Source organism: Bombina bombina, chromosome 10 (genome assembly GCF_027579735.1).
Source record: "Bombina bombina isolate aBomBom1 chromosome 10, aBomBom1.pri, whole genome shotgun sequence".
In the NCBI taxonomy this organism is placed as follows: Eukaryota; Metazoa; Chordata; class Amphibia; order Anura; family Bombinatoridae; genus Bombina; species Bombina bombina.
In genome coordinates this window covers 149,625,057-149,648,416 of record NC_069508.1, presented here as the reverse complement: position 1 = coordinate 149,648,416, position 23,360 = coordinate 149,625,057, and the positions used below count along the sequence as shown (strand labels likewise).

Genomic DNA, 23,360 nt, shown 5'->3' with positions numbered 1-23,360 from the left:
TGTTTAGGAAACCACTGAGACCACACTACCTGCATATAGAGATTAGCAGGAAAATGTTCTGTAGCAGCAGAGTGTGTGAATCAGTGAGACAGGCTGAGACAGAATGGTAGAACAGCTGATATGAAATCTGCTTGTAAGCTGAGCCGTCTGGAATAGTTGTGATGTCACTGCTTAGGAATGTCTTGCTGTGAGCAGCTCCGTGTTTGCTGAAACTTGCAATGCAGACTGGCAGTTGAATTAGAGGTAAACAGCTTACCGGGAATTGTAACAGTATCAATCTTGCAAATTGTGACAAGCAGGTCACGCTGTTGTAGTGTCAATAAATCACTTGATAAACTTCAGCAGTAGCGGAGCAGAAGTAGCAAGTTCTGCCTAGGCAGAAAGCAATCCAGTTTCCTTGTAGAAATTCAGGTTAAAGATTTAGGAATAAACTTTCTAAGGTTTGAAATAGCTGGAGCACAAAACATGTGCAGGGAGCTCAGTTAGGTTGATTTCTTAATCACTAAGCACCTGGCTGGCCTCAAGAGTAACTTTAAATAGGGTAAGGGGTTGGCCTGAGTTTGTAAAGGTGGTATAGAGAGATTACAGCCTTTCTGTAAAGGTGGAACAGAATTCCTGACAGAATGCCCCCTTCAGGCATGCCGTCCCACGGCTTGCATGCGTGGTCTTTCGGGATTCCGTCGATGGAACTGAGAGATAAGTCTTGGGGCATTGACATGGTTAACGGGTTCCCATGTGTCCTCGTCAGAGGAATATCCTTTCCACCTAACCAGGTACTGAAGTTGACCCCTGTTGATGCGTGAGTCTAGTATGTTTCCTACTTCATAAATATTATCCTCTAGAATTTGTGTTTTTGGAGGTAATACTTGGGTGCTGTTAATAGCTGCTGGTTTTAGTGAGGATACATGAAAAGTGGGATGTATACTTAAAGATGAGGGTAAGCGAAGGGTTATAGCATTTTGATTGACGACTTTAATAATCTGGAAGGGTCCAACAAACAGAGTAGCTAACTTCTTACTGGGAAGTTGTAGTTTTAGATTTTTCGTGGAAAGCCAGGCCCAATCTCCTATGGAATATTGTGGAGAAGGTCTTCGTCTGAGGTCGTAGTACTTCTTTTGTACAGCTTGAGCTGTCTGGAGGTTTTCTTGGAGTAACTTCCAATTCTCGTGTAATTGGTCAGCTAAATCTTCAACGTTTGGGTTACAACAGGATTCCGTTGTTGTTAAGACCATCTTTGGGTGAAATGCGTAATTTGCGTAGAAAGGTGTCATTTTACTAGAGGAGTTAAGGGAGTTGTTGTAAGCAAATTCAGCTAGAGAGAGGTATTTATTCCAATCCCCCTGATGGTAGGCACAGTAACACCTCAAGTACTGTTCAAGCCACTGGTTTAATCGTTCAGTTTGGCCATTAGTCTGGGGGTGGTAAGCAGTACTATAACGATGGTCGATTTGGAGTTTCTGGCATAAGTTTCTCCAAAAACGAGAGGTGAACTGCGTGCCTCTATCGGTGGTGAGAATCTCTGGAATTCCATGGTACTTTACTACATTATCAATGAATAACTGAGCTGTTTCGGCTGAGGTTGGGAGTTTGTGGTGGGGTACAAAATGAGCCATTTTAGTGAGGAGGTCAATTATAACCAAGACTGTATTCATTCCGGTGGAAGTAGGTAATTCAACAATGAAGTCTAGGCCTAAGTGAGTCCAAGGTCTTCCAGGGACTGGTATTGGCATGAGTAATCCATATGGGGGTCTTTTTTCGGATTTTGATGTAATACATCTAGTACAAGCCTGTACATAGAGGCGAATCTCCGGAGCCATTCCTGGCCACCAGTAAGCCCTACTTATTAGCTCTTGAGTTCTCTGGATCCCAGGGTGTCCAGAGAGAGGAGTATCATGATGTTCTCTAATGATGTATTGTCTTAAAGTAGTCGGAACATACAACTTATTTTGTTTGTAGTAGAGACCATCCGATCCTATACGTAGATCAGGTGGAAGTTCCTTTTCAGTTTGCAAGGCTTTTTTAAACTTGGAAGCTGTGGTGGTAATGCTTCCAATGTATGAGTCGTGTGGAATTATAGCCGAAGGGGTTTCGCTACAATCGGGTTTAGGGTCTCTACGGGATAAAGCATCTGCCTTACCATTACGAGAGGCTGGCCTATATACTATCTGAAATAGGAATCTACTGAAATAGAGACTCCACCTCACTTGTCTTGAGGAAAGAGTCTTATTCCTTTGTAAATATTCCAAATTTCTATGGTCTGTATACACTATTATTGGTAGTTGAGTTCCTTCTAGTAGATGTCTCCAAGTCTCGAAAGCTCTTTTGATGGAGAGAAGTTCCTTTTCGCCTATGGGGTAGTTTCTTTCGGCGGGGGACATCATCTTGGAAAAGAAGGCTATCGGATGTAATGGATGCATTAGGCTTTTTCTCTGAGAAAGAACTGCTCCCAAAGCATAATCAGATGAGTCTACTTCGAGGAAGTATTGGAGATCAGGATTGGGGTGATGTAAAATGGGTGCTGATGTAAAAGAGGATTTCAGATATTCAAATGCTTCTGCTGCCTTTTCATTCCAAAGAAATCTGGAAGTGCAACCAGTAAGCGAGGTCAATGGTTTAGCTATACCAGAATACCCTTTAATGAATTTTCGGTAGTAATTACTAAACCCTAAAAACCGCTGTAGATCCTTGCGGCTTTGTGGGGTAGGCCAGCTCTTTACCGCTTCTACTTTGTCTTGTTGCATTTGAATGCCCTCGGATGAGATATTGTATCCCAAGAAGGAGATCTTTTCAGCATGGAATATACATTTTTCGGCCTTGGCATATAATCGATGTATTTGAAGTCTGGATAGAACCCAGCTGACGTGTTTGATATGGTCTTGTAAATTCTGGGAATAAATGAGAATGTCATCCAGATAGACCACTACACATATGTCAAGGAGATCCCTGAAAACATCATTGATGTAATGCTGAAAAGTTGCAGGAGCATTACATAATCCAAATGGCATAACCAGGTATTTGTATAGGCCATATCTCGTTCTAAACGCAGTTAACCATTCATCTCCCTCTCTTATGCGAATGAGGTTGTAGGCCCCCCTGAGGTCCAATTTGGTGAATATCTTAGCTTGATGGAGTCGCTCAATAAGTTCAGGAATTAAGGGGAGTGGATACCTGTTTTTAACGGTAACTTTATTGAGCTCTCTATAATCAATGATCGGACATAGTGATTTATCTTTGTTTCTAACAAAGAACATACCAGCTGCCGCAGGAGACACGGACGGCCTGATGAACCCTTTTTTTAAGTTTTCGTCTAAATAGCCTTTTAAATGTGCTAATTCAGGTTGGCTTAGAGGGTAGAGATGACCATGTGGTATTACTGAACCAGGTTTCAGATCTATAGGGCAGTCATAGCTACGGTGTGGAGGTAGTGTTTCTGCCTCCCTCTTACTAAATACTTCGGTATATTGTGAATATACTTCAGGTATATCTGTAGTTTGTTCAGCTATGTGGATGGTATGTGTTGAATGGTAACAATTTGTTTTACAATGAGAGGAGTTCAAAGTGACTTTTAGGGTTTTCCAATCTATGGAGGGTTCATGGAGACGTATCCACTGAATACCTAGAACGATTGGAAAAAGAGGAGAAGGTAAAACATCAAATGACATGTATTCGAAATGGCAGTTTTGAGTGGTAACCATTAAAGGAACCGTGTGGTGTGTTATCGGACCGCTAGCTATGTATGTACCATCCACAACACGAATGGAGACAGGAGAGCTTTTTTTTTCAAGTGGTATTTTATTTGCCTTAACAACCTCTATGTCTATATAATTCCCATGTGCCCCAGTGTCGAGAATGGCCTCAGAAGATAGGCGTCTACGGTCCCACTGCAAAGAGAGAGAGATGAAACAATAATTGGGTTTGTTCTGCTGTGAGGTAGTACAATTGGTTAGCAGACACTTACTTTTCTTGTTTTTCAGAAGAATGGGGCAGTCCTTGACTGAATGTGCTGGACTAGCACAATAAAGACACAACGAGAGAGTTTTTCTTCTTTGCTTTTCCTCAGTAGACAGAGGACCCCTCAAGAGCCCTATCTCCATTGGTTCCTGAGATGTCCCACCACTGCCTACGGGTACTGCGGAAGTGGGGGTCTTACGATAAGTAGGTTCTGGACCATGGCGTTCAGACTTCCTCTCCCTTAGGCGCCTGTCTATTTGCATAGATAATCTCATCAATGCTTCCAATGTGTCAGGTAGCTCCACTCTGGCAAGCTCATCTTTAACACTATCAGAGAGTCCCAGTCGGAATTGATTTTTCAAGGCTACCCTGTTCCATTGAGAGTCCGTTGAATACTGTTTGAACTCAGTAATATACTGTTCAACTGGTTTCGTACCCTGTTTGAGGGCTCTCATCTTTGTTTCTGCTGTAATCTGTGAATTTGTATCAAGGTATAGCTCATCCATGGCCTGAAGAAAGTCTGGGAGAGAGAATAGAATGGGGCTGTTAGATTCATAGTATGAGTCCGCCCATATCCTGGGTTCTCCTCGCAGATAGGAGATCATAGTCAAAACCTTTAAATGGTCGGTGGGATAAGTCTTTGATTTGAGTGTGAAAGTGAGCAAACAGGCATTTTTGAACTGACGATAAGTTCTTCTGTCCCCAGAGAATAAATCAGGACTGGATATTTGTGGCTCAGGATGAGTGTCTTGTGATGGTGTTTTGTGTCCTATGGAATCTCTAATGACCTTTCTTAGAGTTTCATTTTCTATTTGTAAACTGTTCATAGCTTGACCTAATTGGTCCACCTTCTGTGACAGTTCATAAACCACCTGTGGTAAATCCACTGGATCCATCTTACTGGCTTAGTGATTCTGTAATGAATTAATTCACGGTATCAATTCAATCCTTTGTATGGATCACAACTGTGGATGATAGGTTTTGTATCACTTAGCTGTAAATTAACATATGGATAAATGTTAATTTTAGGGCACAAAGTGAGTTTATTTTGAATTCACAAACTTGGATTAATCTGTGAATAGGTGAAGAATCTCTCACTATGTTTATACTTGCAAATAATAAAGTATAAATTTCCACACTGGAAAAATAGCAATGAAGATTTTATGCTGGTAATATAATTCTAAGTACAGCCAAAATGTTTAGGAAACCACTGAGACCACACTACCTGCATATAGAGATTAGCAGGAAAATGTTCTGTAGCAGCAGAGTGTGTGAATCAGTGAGACAGGCTGAGACAGAATGGTAGAACAGCTGATATGAAATCTGCTTGTAAGCTGAGCCGTCTGGAATAGTTGTGATGTCACTGCTTAGGAATGTCTTGCTGTGAGCAGCTCCGTGTTTGCTGAAACTTGCAATGCAGACTGGCAGTTGAATTAGAGGTAAACAGCTTACCGGGAATTGTAACAGTATCAATCTTGCAAATTGTGACAAGCAGGTCACGCTGTTGTAGTGTCAATAAATCACTTGATAAACTTCAGCAGTAGCGGAGCAGAAGTAGCAAGTTCTGCCTAGGCAGAAAGCAATCCAGTTTCCTTGTAGAAATTCAGGTTAAAGATTTAGGAATAAACTTTCTAAGGTTTGAAATAGCTGGAGCACAAAACATGTGCAGGGAGCTCAGTTAGGTTGATTTCTTAATCACTAAGCACCTGGCTGGCCTCAAGAGTAACTTTAAATAGGGTAAGGGGTTGGCCTGAGTTTGTAAAGGTGGTATAGAGAGATTACAGCCTTTCTGTAAAGGTGGAACAGAATTCCTGACAACTTGTTTATGGTATGGAGCAGAAAAGAGAAACGAAAGGTGCTGTTCTAGAGAGCTGGAGGAAGAAGAGCCAAGGGAAGAGAATTATAAAGTGAAAAAAGAGAATAGTGAGAGGGGGAGGGGACCTGCATGACTGAGTTTGCGTTGTAAGTTTTTGAGTTCACTCATTTAATAATTCAGTTTGGAATGTTGTTAAGATTCTTGTTTTTTTAATGTTAAGTATTTCTTATTGGTCGTAGAAACTCTTCCCAGTAGAACTTAACTTTCAAAAAGGAGGTGACTTTATTACTTTTTAAATACCCATATTATTCAAAGGTTAGAAGGTCAGTAACTCTGTCAATCCACATTTCTTTGGAGGGGGTCAATATGTTTTTCCAGTGTCTGGTGATTAGTGATTAGTGATTTGGTTGCATTGAACCCAATCTGAAGCAATCGGAGCTATAATTTACAAAAATATTTGGGTAGGTCATTGAGTAATGCCATTCTCGAGGTCAGAGAGAAGTTCTTTGATAATATTAGCCTAATGTGGGTTTCTTCATCTCGCCAAAGGGGTTGGATTTAAGTACATTGTCACCATATGCGGAATAGAATACCCGTCCCACGGGACACTCTCTCCTGCATCTCCCTGAAGCCTCAGGCTCTGGGTATATTGTACTGAGTATTATTGGAATTAAGTGCCATCTTAATAGCAACTTATAGTTAAGTTCTAAGATTTGTGGTGAGGTGGAAGATTTGTGAGTATTTTGAAAAAAAATGTCATATTCTTTTTGATCTATGTGTGTTTCCAAATCTCTTTGCCATCTATTAGCATAGTCTGGCAAATCTGTCTCTTTTTGAGTTTGTAGAAGTTTTCATGATGTTTAATTACCTCCATTTCAAAAGGGGTAGGAGATCTAAGGAGGTCTGTTTTAAATTTGGAAGTGTGGATGAAGTGAGAAAGTTGGGCATACTTGAGCCAATTGTTAAATAACCCTCCTCCTATATCTTTCAGCTTTTCCCATTCCAATTGTTTACCTTTGTCTAATAAATTAATAAGAGGAATTGTGTAGTCCCATTCTTGCATGTGTTTGAATCCCTTTTCAAGACCTCCTACTAATTCTGCATTTAGAGGTATAGGAAAAAGCGGGGAGCATGTGGATGATATGTTATGATCCAAAGAGATTATCTGGTCCCATGTATTAAAAAAGTAGTGGTAGGTATCATATTGTAAACATTGTGAGACATCATCCCATTTGCCTTGAATATTGCTGTCAGATGTAAGTACAGACTGACTATTCATGTAATCATTTCAGGGCTGAAGGCTTCTAGAATTTTTCTTAAAAAGGACCAATTAGTTTGATTGAATGCTTTTTTCCACATCGGTAGCTATGCAAACTGACCTCAAAAAATGATGTTTGGCATAAGAGATCAGCGTGTAAGCTCTGATGGTATTGTCCCTAGTTTCCCAATGTGGAACAAAACCTGCTTGATCTCTGTGTATTAGTTCCTGCAGGATTGTATTGATGTGGTTGGATAAAACATTTCCTATCTTGAGATCTGTGTTGAGGAGTGAGATGGGTCTATAACTACTTGGGTCTTCTATTTCTTTATAAGGTTTTAAGATAACCGTAATGTGGGCTCCTTGCATTTCTGTGGTTAGTGCTTGTGTCTAAATTATTAAATAAAGAGAAGAGTATTAAGTTGGAGTTATTCATCTAACCCGGCCTCTTGGGGAACGGTAGAACTGTCCCTACTACCTGACGGCCTCCAGCTACAAGATCTACCATGGATACCCACACACTATAGGAAAGACCTTAAATTGACCCACCCAGTAATCTTTGAGACCCTACAGTTTTGGGACCAAATCAGGCACTCCCCTAATATAGCCCTCCACCCCTCACCACAACAGACAATATCTAGCACCCTCATATGTCTACCAGACTCTCATATGCTTACATGGTCTAAATATAATGTTAAATGCATATCAGACCTATATGACCGATCTAATACGCTCTCTCATACTAACTTATGCAGAAACCTTCAATTACCCCATTCTTTGAATTTTGAGGCGTTTCGCCTCTGTTCTATTCTCAAATCATGGGGATTTCCCAACACAACCCACAGAGAAACAACGAACTGGGAAAGACGTTGGTCACTTACTTTTCAGATTAGGGGTGCTCTTTCATACAACTATAATTTACTTATTGACCCATACTCACTCCATAAAATATCCCAACATATAGCTTGGGAAAAAGAGCTATGTTTTACCTGCGATATTGATACATGGCATAGAGAAATCTTAATTACTAGGAAAATTCTACACTGTGCCACATTGTGGGAATTACATTTTAAAATAACAGTACGTTGGCATCTAGTCCCAGTCACTCTCCACAAGATATATACTACCCATCCACCTACCTGTTGGAGAGGCTGTGGTCATCTTGGCACACAGAGTCACATTTGGTGGTATTGCCCACTTATAACTCCCCTTTGGACCCGACTCTTCAACATTCTCGGACAATTAGGCATCACCTACCCACTAAGTCCCCAAACATGTATTCTACATTTAGAGTTCCCTCCGCTCACTACTGCACAAAAATACTTAACGATATACCTGCTAATGTCCACTAAACTAGAGATAGAGAAGGCCTGGAAGCAGAAATCTCCCCCATCCATCAGACAGGTCATAGCTACTGCTTCATTCATCCACAAGATGGAATCCTACGCATATACGGCCATGGATGCATTTGAAACCTACCTTGACATATGGCGCCCATTGCTTGAGAAGTTCACCCCCCTAGAAACCTGAGCTACCTCCTCAGACACCCCTCTCCCTACCCCTTTCCCCGAAATTGCCCTCTTTGTTCCTTTCCCATTCTCTCCTCATACCCCCCCTCTTTCCCCCCTTTTTTTTTCTTTTTTTTTTTCCCTTCTTTCCCATTCACCCTATCTACGAGAACCATGAGATAATACAAACTCCTGCATATAAGTACTAAATATCAGAAAATGAGAAATCTCTTATGTAACTTTAGGTCATATCTTTATCAATGTTTTGTCAATCATTATATATGGGTCCTTAGCCTTTTTGCAAATAGATAGGCTTATGATGTCAGGACCCCACAACAACTGTTCATCATAATTTATTATTGACTAAATGTCTTTTTCTGTTATATCTGGAGTTACTCGGAAAAATGTGTTTATTGGAACAAATGTTATCCCTGCGTGGATACTGATTGAATACATGTTTGCATTTATTTTTCTCAATAAAAATCTTTAACCAAAAAAAAAAAAAAAAAGAAATAAAGAGAAGAGATGTGGGGCTAGAATGTCTTTAAAGACTTTATAGTATGAATTAGTAAATCCATCCGGGCCAGGACTTTTCCCGGTCAGAAGGTTTTTGATTGCTGAGAGAATTTTGGGTAAGGTTCCTCTAATTTGTCAGTTTGAGATTTCTGCAGATTATTAATGTTTGCTGTTCTAATGTACTTTCCCATTTGATGCATTTAGAGGATTTGGCCTTCAGTGCTCATGCTAAAAAGGAACCCGCTTAAGATTTTTTGAGGTATAATACCTTCCTTTGTGCTTCTCTGATGAGTAGGGTGTTCAATTCTCTTCTAGTTAAAAGGAGAGAGGCATAGATCTGGGAATCTTTGGAGGTTTGTTTGTGTTGTAATTCCAGGACACTAAGTTAGTTAGTCAACATTTTAACAGATTGTTCGTATATTTTTGTTTTTTAATAGCCTTCTGTTTAATGAATTCACCGCTTACTACAGCTTTGTGAGCCAACCATTATGTAAGAGTGGTTACATCAAGTATTCCTTAATAGTGTGGGTCATTTTATTGAGGGCGGGTGGTGTGGAGAATCAGGGATTCATCAAATTTCCAGATAAATTGTGTAATAGGGTATTCTGGCCAGTCTATATCTAGAGAAATCTGTGAGTGATCAGACCAAACTGTATGGCCAATATTAGAGTCTTTAATTGATCTTAAACTTGTCTGATTTATGAAAAGGTAATTAATACATGTATATTGTGACCACAGATTAGAATAAAATGTATAGTTGCGCTGAGTTGGGTATTGGATTCTCCAAACGTCTTTCAGTCCAGTTTGTTTAAGAGTTAGTATACAATGATGGGCGGTCTAGAGATGGGGTTGTCCGTAAGTAGGATGAGTCTACAGTGGGATCTAACGCAATGTTAAAATTGCCTCCAATGATTAGAGTGCCTTTTCTGAATTCTATGATAACTGTGAGAAGCTTTCTAAAAAAAGTCACTCTATTCATGTTGGGTGCACAAACATTTACTATGGTGATAGGTCGGTTAAATAATAGTCCCATTAAAATTGTTATTCTGATCTCTGTATCTGTGACACTATTTAGAATTTGGAACTGGAGCTGGTCGTGGAGTAGTATCCCCACCCCGTTTTTTTTATTATGGTCAGAAGTGGAAGTATCCAGATGTGAATTTAGGTTTGACCCCTTTAAAAAAATGAGTTTCCTGAACAAAAATTATAGAGCCTTTTTGTTTTTCGAACCATCGCAAAGATATTGAACATTTTGTTGGGGAATTTAAACCCTTGGTGTTTTGGGAATGTGTGGCTATGCATCTTTACTCGTGGGAGTGGAGTTTTCGTATGTTGCCGATCTCTTACCTAAGTCAAAGTACAGGTGAAAACAAAATAACCCTAAGTAACTAAATAATATGTATGGAAGACCAGAAAAGAATGTCAGGCAAATGAAAGTGGAGTAGCTCCCTTCAAATCTACTCAAAAGGAAATTAATTTAATAAAAAGAATCAATTGTGCTAAAAAAGCTAGACACCCATATGCTAGAAATAATAAACTAGTAAGCTATTGTACAGAGCAGAAACAATTCTCTCAAAAACACTAATTAAGTAAATGATATATACTATTAGGACATAGAGTTGAAATCCTATTTTGGACACAGAGTAAAAATCCTAGTCAGAACAAAAAAATGCAAGCTAAATAAGTTTCAAAACACAGTTTACTAATATACATAAAATACATACACATAAAGTTAAATCCACCGGTGGACTAAAATACAAAAGTACTAAATGAATCTATAAAAAAACAATCTCCAAAGAGATCAATGTTCCTCAGACTTCAGAAACTGTAAAATTCACCACTATGATGGTCAATCCCCATCTAGGGGTAAATCCTCTTGCAATAGAAAGTTCCCTTGAAGTTTCTTTATATATACTGTCTTTACTAAGTGTTATCTATGATAACGTGCTTTGCAACATACACCACACTGATTTCTTCACAGTTCACTTACCCGCTATGTTGATCCCAAGGGATCTCTGGTTTCGCGGTTAGTAAGAACTGACTTGCCTGTATGCCAAGTTGTAATGGCCCAGAGTGGCATGTATGTCGGATCAGCTCCTCGTTTCCAGGTTGGATACGTCACCCGATCATGTGACCCTTCTTCTGCCAATGGCAATAGCTGGATAAGTTCCTTACTACACAGAGCGCTCTGTTAGTGAGATTATCGGACCTTAAGGACCATCTACGTGTTTCAGCCTTAGCCTTTCATCAAGATACCCTTAATTAGGTTCTTCTCCCCTTATATAGGGATATCTTCTTAATTGTATGCTTCTCCTAATTGGTGTCTTCCGCTGTCAATCTAAACTGCACTTGTTCCTCTTTGATGTAAAGCCAAACTTTTGCCCAGATTACAAGTTCTGCGTTAGAAGCTATGCAGTGCTAACGAGCAGTTTATGCTCACCACTCACTTACAGACAGCGCTGGTATTACGGGTTTTTACAAACCCGGCGTTAACCGCAAAAAAGTGAGCGTAGAGCAAAATTTAGCTCCACATCTCACTCTAATACCAGCTCTGCTTACATTAGCGGTGAACTGGCTAAACATGCTTGTGCACGATTTCCCCATAGGAATCAATGGGGGAGAGCCGGCTGAAAAACCCCCAATTACTATCATTAACTAAATTATTCCTATTTAAAACTAAATACCTGTAAAATAAACCCTAAGCTAGCTACAATATAACTAATAGTCACATTGTAGCTAGCTTAGGCTTTATTTTTATTTTACAGGCAAGTTTGTATTTATTTTAACTAGGTACAATAGTTATTAAATAGTTATTAACTAATTAATAACTACCTAGTTAAAATAAATACAAAAGTACCTGTGGAGGACATATTACTTTTAGAGAGATACCATTATCTTAAAAATCACAAATTAGATAAGTATGAGCTTATATTGGCAATTTGGCATGGCACGATATAAACAGTTTTTGGGTGTAGTGTGGCCTCTGTAGTACCGGGGGTGCTCCGCAACCCCTTCACCACCCCTTCCCCCCCCCCCCTTTTTTTTTTTTTTTTCCCTCTCTCACCCCTTCTTTCCTCTATCTCTTACTCTTTCTTTCTCTCTCTTTGATACCCCCCCCCTCCTACTAAATCATTGGTCTTTGCATTGTCCTTTGCATCCTAATTAACATATTATTTGACATATATTATATAATGTTATATATAAGGAAAAAAAACTAAATTAAAAATGTATCCTTGTAAACTTTCGCTCCCAGTACATGTTTGAGGGCGAGAGTATATATCAAAATGAAGTGTTTGACTCACCTAATCACTTTATGAAGAGTTCTCTTTTGATTTGTCTATTCTATGTATTTTGTATGGTTTTAACTCATATGTATAACTTTTCTTCAATAAAGCTTCTTTGGAAAAAAAAAAAAAAAAAAGAAAAAGGGGAAGGAAAAAAAAAAAAAAAAGGCAAGGTGCATGTCCCAGAATGTGCTAAATTGGTGTTAGATATAAAAAAAAAAAAAAAAAAAGTACCTGTAAAATAAAACCTAACCTAAGTTACAATTACACCTATACACTACACTATAATTAAATAAATTAAAGAAATTAAATACAATTAAATTAAATTATCTAAAGTACAACCCCCCCCTACTAAATTACAGAAAATAATAAAATAATTACAAGATTTTTAAACTAATTACACCTAATCTAACCCCCCTAACAAAATAAAAAAGCCCCCCCAAAATAAAAAAAGCCCTACCCTACACTAAATTGCAAATAGCCCTTAAAAGCGCCTTTTGCGGGGCATTGCCCCAAAGTAATCAGCTCTTTTACCTTTAAAAAAATTGCAAATACCCCCCCAACATTAAAACCCACCACCCACACAACAAACCCTACTCTAAAACCCACCCAATACCCCCTTAATATAACCTAACACTAACCCCTTGAAGATCACCTTACCGGGAGCTGTCTTCAGCCAACCGGGCCGAAGTCCTCAACGAAGCCGGGAGAAGTCTTCATCCAAGCCGGGTGAAGTGGTCCTCCAGACGGGCAGAGGTCTTCATCCAGACGGCATCTTCTATCTTCATCCATCCGGAGCGGAGCAGGTCCATCTTCAAGACATCCGATGCGGAGCATCCTCTTCAAACAACGTCTTCTTCTACAATGAAGGTTCCTTTAAATGACGTCATCCAAGATGGCGTCCCTTCAATTCCAATTGGCTGATAGAATTCTATCAGCCAATCGGAATTAAGGTAGAAAAAAAGGATTGAGCTGGCATTCTATTGGCTGATCGGAATTGAAGGACGCCATCTTGAATGATGTCGTTTAAAGGAACCTTCATTGTAGAAGAGCCGTCGGATGAAGAGGATGCTCCGCATCGGATGTCTTGAAGATGGACCCGCTCCACACCGGATGGATGAAGGTAGAAGATGCCGTCTGGATGAACACTTCTGCCCGTCTGGAGGACCACTTCGCCTGGCTTGGATGAAGACTTCTCCCGGCTTCATTGAGGACTTCGGCCCTGTTGGGTGAAGACGTCTCCCGGTAAGGTGATCTTCAAGGGGTTAGTGTTAGGTTTTATTAAGGGGGTATTGGGTGGGTTTTAGAGTAGGGTTGGTTGTGTGGGTGGTGGGTTTTAATGTTGGGGGGGGGGTATTTGTAATTTTATTTACAGGTAAAAGAGCTGATTACTTTGGAGCAATGCCCCGCAAAAGGCCCTTTTAAGGGCTATTTGTAATTTAGTGTAGGGTAGGGCTTTTTTATTTTGGTGGGGCTTTTTTATTTTGTTAGGGGGATTAGATTAGGTGTAATTAGTTTAAAAATCTTGTAATTATTTTATTATTTTCTGTAATTTAGTGTTTGTTTGTTTTTGTACTTTAGATAATTTAATTTAATTGTATTTAATTGTATTTAATTTATTTAGTTATAGTGTAGCGTTAGGTGCTACTGTAACAGGTTAGGTTTTATTTTACAGGTACTTTTGTATTTATTTTAACTAGGTAGTTATTAAATAGTTAATAACTATTTAATAACTATTGTACCTAGTTAAAATAAATACAAACTTGCCTGTAAAATAAAAATAAACCCTAAGCTAGCTATAATGTAACTATTAGTTATATTGTAGCTAGCTTAGGGTTTATTAACAGGTAAGTATTTCATTTTAAATAGGAATAATATAGTTAATTATAGTAATTTTATTTATATTTATTTAAATTATATTTAAGTTGGGGGGGCTAGGGTTAGACTTAGGTTTAGGGGTTAATAACTTTAATATAGTGGCGGCGACATTGGGGGCGGCAGATTAGGGGTTAATAAATGTAGGTAGGTGGTGGTGATGTTAGGGATGCAGATTAAGGGTTAATAATATTTAAAGGGATAGTAAACCCAAAAACTTTTTAAATCTTTATTAAAACTTCATTATGTATGTGACATATTTCAAATAAGTACCTGTTAAATTTTTTCACTCGTTTTCTAGTTATTCTAAATCAAATATCTTTATATTGCCAAGCCCATTTTTATCACATTATGTGGACCCTATAATGATGTTCTACCTAGGTAGAAACATCATGGCGGTCCGCATGCGCATATAATTAGTTTAATAGTAACGCATGCGCATTTTGGCCCCTCAGTCCTAGCATGACCGTCACTATTCTGGCACAGGAAGCAGGGCGGACTTCATGATACTTAGTGACATCAACGTTGGTGGGAGTGGCGCACCAGAGCGCTGAAGATTCACGGAACACAAGCACATTGGGGAATCATCTGTGTTCTTTACTAGAGGTAAGTATAATAAGTACCCCTAGGCTAACGAGCAAGTTGATTTGATCTTAGTAAAAGGACGTTACCCTTAGACTATCATTTTTTTAACCCCTAGAAAAACGAGCATGTTTTTTTCTTATAAGGCAGTGACTTATAAGAGTGACTAACCAGCAATTATTTTTAACCCCTAGACTAACGAGCAAGTTGTTTTGTTCTTACAACACTCAGATTAATCGCAAGAGCTGCAAAGATTAAAAGCAATAGCAAATTCTGATGCGACTAAAGTTAATTATTAACATCTGAATTTGCTATTGCTTTTAATCTTTGCAGCTCCTGCGATTAATCTGAGTGTTGTAAGAACAAAACAACTTGCTCGTTAGTCTAGGGGTTAAAAATAATTGCTCGTTAGTCTAGGGGTTAAAAATAATTGCTGGTTAGTCACTCTTATAAGTCACTGCCTTATAAGAAAAAAACATGTTCGTTTTTCTAGGGGTTAAAAAAATGATAGTCTAGGGGTAACGTCCTTTTACTAAGATCAAATCAACTTGCTCGTTAGCCTAGGGGTACTTATTATACTTACCTCTAGTAAAGAACACAGATGATTCCCCAATGTGCTTGTGTTCCGTGAATCTTCAGCGCTCTGGTGCGCCACTCCCACCAACGTTGATGTCACTAAGTATCATGAAGTCCGCCCTGCTTCCTGTGCCAGAATAGTGACGGTCATGCTAGGACTGAGGGGCCAAAATGCGCATGCGTTACTATTAAAGATCTTAGATGAAGAATAATTAGAAAACGAGTGAAAAAAATTAACAGGTACTTATTTGAAATATGTCACATAAATAATGAAGTTTTAATAAAGATTTAAAAAGTTTTTGGGTTTACTATCCCTTTAACTAATGTTTGTGATGCGGGAGTGCGGCTTTTAGGGCTTAATATATTTATTATAGTGGCGGCGATGTCCGGTTCGGCAGATTAGGGGTTAAAATATTTATTATAGTGTTTGCAATGCGGGAAGGCCACGGTTTAGGGGTTAATAGGTAGTTTATGGGTGTTAGTGTACTTTTTAGCACTTTAGTTAAGAGTTTTATGCTACGGCTTTGTAGTGTAAAACTCTTAACTACTGACTTTAAAATGCGGTACGAGTCTTGACAGGAGAGGGTGTACCGCTCACTCATAATACCGGCGCTATGCAATTCCCATTGAAAATATAGGATAAGCAAATGACATAAGTGGATTTGCGGTACTTCCGAGTCTGGCCAAAAAAGTGAGTCGTACACCTGTACCTGCAAGACTCGTAATACCAGCGGGCATTAAAAAGCAGCGTTGGGACCTCTCAATGCTGCTTTTTTAGCCCTAACGCAAGACTCGTAATCTAGGCGTTAGTTTTTATTAAAAGGATGTACTTGATGTATATTATTTAAAATCACAATCTTACACATTTATTTAAAAATATTTTCATATTATTCAAAATTAAGAAAATTTATGTCCAATAAAACAATTTCCTTCATTAAATTCATAGTAGTTCTTACATTGTAATATATATTTCAAATATTTTCCTATTTTCATTTTAAATGCTAATAAAGCATTTGTCTAATAATGATGAAATCAGACTTTAGTTAATATATTCTAAAATAATTGTTTTATCAATGATATGTTGTAGATATATATATTATTTGCTGATAATAAATCTAAGAAAGGATTTAAATCCAACTCTTTTTTCCCCTCATTATACAACAAATCTTTTTCTCTATTTCCCCCTCTATAATTTCTGCTGATTTTTTTCACTCCCCAAAATGTCATATCTTTCAGATTTTCCAAGAAAAGGAGTAGTAACTCTTTATCTCCTTCCCAAATGATGAAGATATCATCAATATATCTTTGATTTAATACTAAGTTCGCACCCCAAGCTGAGCCGTGATGGGTGCCAAGTTCGCACCCAGCTATGCTAACCTATACATGGGAAGCGTTGAAGAAAAATACATTCAGGGCTCAGCTTGGGGTGCGAACTTGGTATTCTATCAAAGATATATTGATGATTAGTGATGTCGCGAACATAAAAAAAATTCCTCAAATGTTCGCGAACGGGCGAACCGGGCGAACCGCCATAGACTTCAATAGGCAGGCGAATTTTAAAACCCACAGGGACTCTTTTAATCCATAAAGGGCATAAATCACCTAACATTATAAAATATGAGGAAAAAATGGAAAAAAACACACTTTTTCTAACTTTGACCCCCAAAATCTGTTACACATCTACAACCACCAAAAAACAACCATGCTAAATAGTTTCTAAATTTTGTCCTTAGTTTAGAAATACCCAATGTTAACATGTTCTTTGCTTTTTTTGCAAGTTATAGGGAAATAAATACAAGAAGCACTTTGCTATTTCAAAACCACTTTTTGTCAAAATGAGCGCTAGTTACATTGGAACCCTGATATCTGTCAGGAATACCTGAATATCCCTTGACATGTATATATATATATATATTTTTAGAAGACATCCCAAAGTATTGATCTAGGCCCATTTTGGTATATTTCATGCCACCATTTCACCGCCAAATGCGATCAAATAAAATTTTTTTTTCACTTTTTCACAAACTTTAGGTTTCTCACAGAAATTATTTACAAACAACTTATGCAATTATGGCATACATGGTTGTAAATGCTTCTCTGGGATCCCTTTTGTTCAGAAATAGCAGACATATGGCTTTGGCGTTGCTTTTTGGTAATTAGAAGACTGCTAAATGCCACTGTGCACCACACATGTTTTATGCCCAGCAGTGAAGGGGTTAATTAGGGAGCATGTAGGGAGCTTGTAGAGTTAATTTTAGCTTAAGTGTAGTGTAGTAGACAACCCAAAGTATTGATCTAGGCCCATTTTGGTATATTTAATACCACCATTTCACCGCCAAATGCGATCAAATTTAAAATAAACTTAATTTTTTCACAATTTTAGGTTTCTCACTGAAATTATTTACAAACAGCTTGTGCAATTATGCCACAAATGGTTGTAAATGCTTCTCTGGGATCCCCTTTGTTCAGAAATAGCAGACATATATGACTTTGGCGTTGCTTTCTGATAATTAGAAGGCCGCTAAATGCTGCTGCGCATCACACGTGTATTATGGCTAGCAGTGAAGGGGTTAATTAGGTAGTTTGTAGGGAGCTTGCAGGGTTAATTTTAGCTTTAGTGTAGAGATCAGCCTCCCACCTGACCCATCAGACCCCCTGATCCCTCCCGAACACCTCCCTTCCCTCCCCCACCCCACAATTGTCCCCGCCATCTTAAGTACTGGCAGAAAGTCTGCCAGTACTAAAATAAAAGGTTTTTTTAAAAAAAAAAAATTTTGTTATCATATTTACATATGCTGTGGTGTAGCATCCCCCCTTAGCCCCCAACCTCCCTGACCCCCCCCCCCAAAACAGCTCTCTAACCCTCCCCATCTGCCTTATTGGCGGCCATCTTGGGTACTGGCAGCTGTCTGCTATTATTTCACAGTCAAAAAAGTGTTGCTTTTTTTAAATGTACACTACTGTTACACCAGATATGAGTGGTGGCACTGGGCAAGTGGGCACAGTATACGCTGTGAGCCTGACACACATGCTGGCAGGCAACTGCAATTAGATTACACAGGAAAAAAAAAAAGCAGACTGATGTTCTAGCCCTAAAAAGGGCTTTTTGGGGTGAGATCAGATGAGTCCTTCAGGACTGTAGTGGACACTGAATACACTAGCCTAGCTATCGATTTCCCTATTAAATCAGCAGCAGCTACACTGTCCCTCCTCTCACTAAGAATGCAGCTTCCGAATGAATCTAAAATGGATGCTGTCCAGGAGGTGGCAGGGTCTGGGAGGGAGTGTCTGCTGCTGATTGGCTGGAATGTGCCTGCTGACTGTGAGGTACAGGGTCAAAGTTTACTCAATGATGACGAATAGGGGGCGGATCGAACATCGCATATGTTCACCCGCCGCGGCGAACGTGAACATGCTATGTTCGCCGGGAACTATTTGCTGGCGAACTATTCGCGACATCACTATTGATGATACCTTCATCATTTGGGAAGGACATAAGAAGTTACTACTCATTTTCTTGGAAGACATTAGTAATTAGTAGGGGTCTATCATTTACACATGAAATCAGTAAAGAAACAATGAGATTTTTAGATATAGAGATCAACATCATAAACTCTGGAATTAAAAAATTAAAACAAAGACCTACTTCCAAAACATGGATTCAAACAATGTTATCCATATAGAAAGCTGTCATCTAGACAGATGGATAAACAACATTCCTAAAAGTCAATTTCTCAGGATTAGAAAAAACTGTTCAGATTTAGATGACTATGATATCAAAGCAGAACTTTTAAAAAAGAAATTTGAAGAGAAGGTATATAATAGTGAAAATATAAAAAAGGCTATAGATCTTGGGAGAAACACTGATAGGGAAAGCCTACAAACAACAAAAGAGAAGGAATATACAAATGGATGACACAGGGGGAAAACTCTTTATTCCCTTCATAACTAAATATAATTCTCAAAATACATTTGTAAAATCTCTAATAAACAGACATTGGAATATAATCAGGAATGATAATATCCTGGGAGACAGGGTGAAGAATCATCCAGATATAGTCTTTAGAAAAGCAAAACATTTAAAGAACATATTAGCCCCAAGCGAATTTAAAAACAAGAAAGAAATTAAAGAAGTTAATTTACATGGGGAAAATTTACATGGTTTCTTTCCATGTTATAGATGCACAGCCTGTGAATATAGTGTTAAAACAAAGAAAATTAAATCAACAGTCCATGATAGTGAAATAACCATTAGAGACACCATTAGATGCAAAGACAAAGAAATTATTTATATGATACAATGTCCATGCCAAAAACAGTATTTTGGTCAAACACAAAGGATGTTAAGAGATCGAATCAGAGAACACGCTTGCAATATAAAAAATGGTTTTGAGGGGCACCTATTATCAAAGCATTTTAAAGAAGTACATTATGAAAATATGAAAGGTATGAAATTTTGGGAAGTTAAAAAAATTATCAGAAATTAGAGAGGGAGAAATACAGAGAAAGATTTGTTGTATAATGAGGCAGAATTAATATTTTTGTTTATAAATCTGCACCCAAATGGGTTGAATGCAGAGTTGGATTTAAATCCTTTCCTAGATTAATTATCATCAAATATTATATACAGTATATCTACAACATATCATTGATAAAACAATTTTTTTGAGAATATATTAGCTTAAGTCTGATTTCATCATTATTAGACAATTGCTCTTTATTAGCATTTTAAATTAAAATAAATAGGAAAATATTTGAAATATATATTACAATGTAAGAACTACTATAAATTTAATGAGGGGGATTGTTTTACTGGACATAGATTTTCTTATTTTTAAATAATATGAAAAGATTTTTAAATAAATGTGTAAGATTGTGATTTTAAATAATACACATCATGTACATCCTTTTAATAAAAAAGTTTGGCTTTACGTCAAAGAGGAACAAGTGCAGTATAGATTGACAGCGGAGGACACCAATTAGGAGAAGCATACAATTAAGAAGATATCCCTATATAAGGGGAGAAGGACCTAATTAAGGGTATCTTGATAAAGGCTAAGGCTGAAACGTGTAGATCTTTATCCAGCTATTGCCATTGGCAGAAGAAGGGTCACATGATCGTGTAATGTGTCCAACCTGGAAACGAGGAGCTGATCCGACATACACACCACTCTGGGCCATTATAACTTGGCATACTGACAAGTCAGTTCTTACTAACCGCGAAACCAGAGATCCCTTGAGAGGAACATAGCGGGTAAGTGAACTGTGAAGAAATCAGTGTGGTTTATGTTGCAAAGCACGTTATCATAGATAACACTTGGCAAAGACGGTATATATAAAGAAATTTCAAGGGAACTTTCTATTGCAAGAGGATTTAGCCCTAGAAGGGGATTGGCCATCATAGCCAACCAGGATTCAATCTATCTGCACATAACTTTTTAACACCTCTTAATTTATAAGTGGTGAATTTTACGGTTTCTGAAGTTTGAGGAACATTGATCTCTTTGGAGATTTGTTTTTTTTAGATTCATTAAGTACTTTTGTATTTTTTGCGCTGTTTGTATCAATCTTGCAAATACTTATCCAGCTATTACCATTGGCAGAGGAAGGGTCACATGATCGAGTGACGTATCCAACCTGGAAACGAGGAGCTGATCCGACATACACGCCACTCTGGGCCATTACAACTTGGCATACAGACAAGTCAGTTCTTACTAACCGCGAAACCAGAGATCCCTTGGGAGAAACATAGCGGGTAAGTGAACTGTGAAGAAATCAGTGTGGTGTATGTTGCAAAGCACGTTATCATAGATAACACTTAGTAAAGACGGTATATATAAAGAAACTTCAAGGGAACTTTTTCTATCGCAAGAGGATTTACCCCTAGATGGGGATTGACCATCATAGCCAACCGGGATTCAATCTATCTGCACATAACTTTTTAACACATCTTTATTTATAAGTGGTGAATTTTACGGTTTCTGAAGTTTGAGGAACATTGATCTCTTTGGAGATTTGTTTTTTTTAGATTCATTAAGTACTTTTGTATTTTAGTCCACCGGTGGATTTAACTTTATGTGTATGTATTTTATGTATATTAGTAAACTGTGTTTTGAAACTCATTTAGCTTGCATTTTTTTGTCTTATGATTTTTTTTTATTTTTTTTTTATTGAGGTTAAAGTCAAGGCTTACAAACCAAATGTCAGTAGGATCTATACATGGAAAATTGTTTCTAAGCACATCATTAACAGATATTAAATAACATAAACAAACTCATTCAACTGACAATTATCTAGAGTCATAACACACATAACTAGCCTGTTGTACTGTAAGCCCTCCATATGGTGCATGAGGCCACTTTTGGACCTCTTAGTACTATTAAAAACGTAAGCTATAGAGGGCTATCTAGGACAATGCGAGATTACTCTTGAGTCTCAAATGGGAACCTCTTTTTTTTATTATTATATATATATATATATATTTTATATATATATATATATATATATAATAAAAAAAATTAAAAAAAAATGGCGGTGCATCCGTGCAGACCTTTACCTTGATGCTCAGTGTCTGTCCCACGTGTGTGGCCGACAGGTCAATCAGCTGCCGATCACCTGCTCTGACTCTCACTGCATGCTGGGTGATAGACGAACCGGGTGGAAAGATGCCAGTAGTGCAAACAGTCAAAAAAGTTTGTCAAAAGTAAAATCCAAATTTATTGAAACATGATTAAAACAGGGATACTGCAACCCTCAGGAACAAATACACACAAGTGGCATAGCACTGAATGGCTTACGCATTTCGGCTTACACAGCTGTAATCATGGCTTAGAGTGTTACACCTCATACAGGTTTAAAAGGACCAAACAGGTTCAGGATTGGTTAAAAGAAACAGCGCCCACGTGGTTATTGTCCTATCACTTTGTACATTGTATACTTAAGTCTTATACAGCTGTCACTCAATACTATAGCTGCAAGTAAATACAAACATATAAAGAACATTCCTGTTCTATACTATATAAATGTAGCAACTGGTACACTTTTGTATTAAGGGTTTGAAATATAACAAAAATCCTTCAATAAATAAAGGATGTGTTTCTCTTTTGTAAACTAAGCAGGTAATGGTAGTTTAAATTACCTGAATAGATACTGTGAGATTGTTACTTTTGAAATCTTTTAGTAAATAACATAAAGGTTTGAGACAGCTGAGTAGGTATAACTTTTAGTCAGGTAGAATTAATATTGAGATAGCAATTCAAAGGTATTGAAGTCAAAACCTGTCTTCACGCACACACACAGACATTCTAAAATATATACAGTTCCAAGCAATCCAAACCACACAAACAATATATCATAATTGGATGTTCCAAACTTTACTGATAGTAGTGAGCAGAGTTTGTTGCGGTTTTATATGGCACAACTTATACTGAATTAGGAACGTAAGTATAACATTGCTGCACAGAGTAAGTCAGTTCAAACGTGAGGTAAATTAGAGGATACAAAGCAAGGTAAGTATTATCCAGATAGCCAACATACAATACCCCACAAAGATCCGATAAGAGCAGAGCTAAGCAGTGACCGCCGATGGCGGTGAGAAGCTGTGTGTGCGCGGCTTGGTTTCCGGAACGCTGAGGATGTAGATCCGGATGCGTATGAATCTGAAGACGATGTCAGGTAGAAAATCCTCAAGGGAATCAGCTGTATCTACAATTAGCAAGTAGGAATGGCACAAGGAAGCAAACGTAACTGTGAGCTTCAATATTCAGGCAATGAGTGTTGAAAGTTACTGCCCTATAAAGGAAAGTTAATTAGGAGGGAGGGGATAATCCTAAAAGGAATATCACAGATCCCCCCAGTCAAGGAATCACCTCAGGGGATTCCATCCGAGGTTTATCTGGGTAACGACGGTGAAAAGCAGTAACCAGACGAGGTGCATGTATCTCAGTAGACCTTTGCCAAGAATTTTCCTCCGGACCATAACCTTTCCACTTTAT

At 38.1% G+C, this 23,360-nt stretch overlaps 1 protein-coding gene across 5 annotated transcripts in view; it reads left to right on the top strand.

Moving 5' to 3' along the window:
* The window catches only part of IL12RB2 (interleukin 12 receptor subunit beta 2), a 163,165-nt gene that overhangs the window by 5,693 nt on the left and 134,112 nt on the right, over nt 1-23,360 (top strand). Inside the window, exons 1-2 of one of the 5 annotated variants that reach the window (XM_053693382.1) lie at nt 5,354-5,390; nt 20,970-21,121. The exons of 1 other annotated variant lie outside the window; for it this stretch is intronic. Coding sequence is in view for 2 of the 4 variants with exons in the window: in XM_053693380.1 (XP_053549355.1) it covers nt 5,897-5,913 (17 nt within the window). In the remaining 2 variants the exon portion in view is untranslated. Of the gene's footprint in view, nt 1-5,342; nt 5,391-5,631; nt 5,914-20,969; nt 21,122-23,360 lie in introns of those variants that run through there. 3 more of the 5 variants (XM_053693383.1, XM_053693380.1, XM_053693384.1) reach the window with 3 other exon arrangements.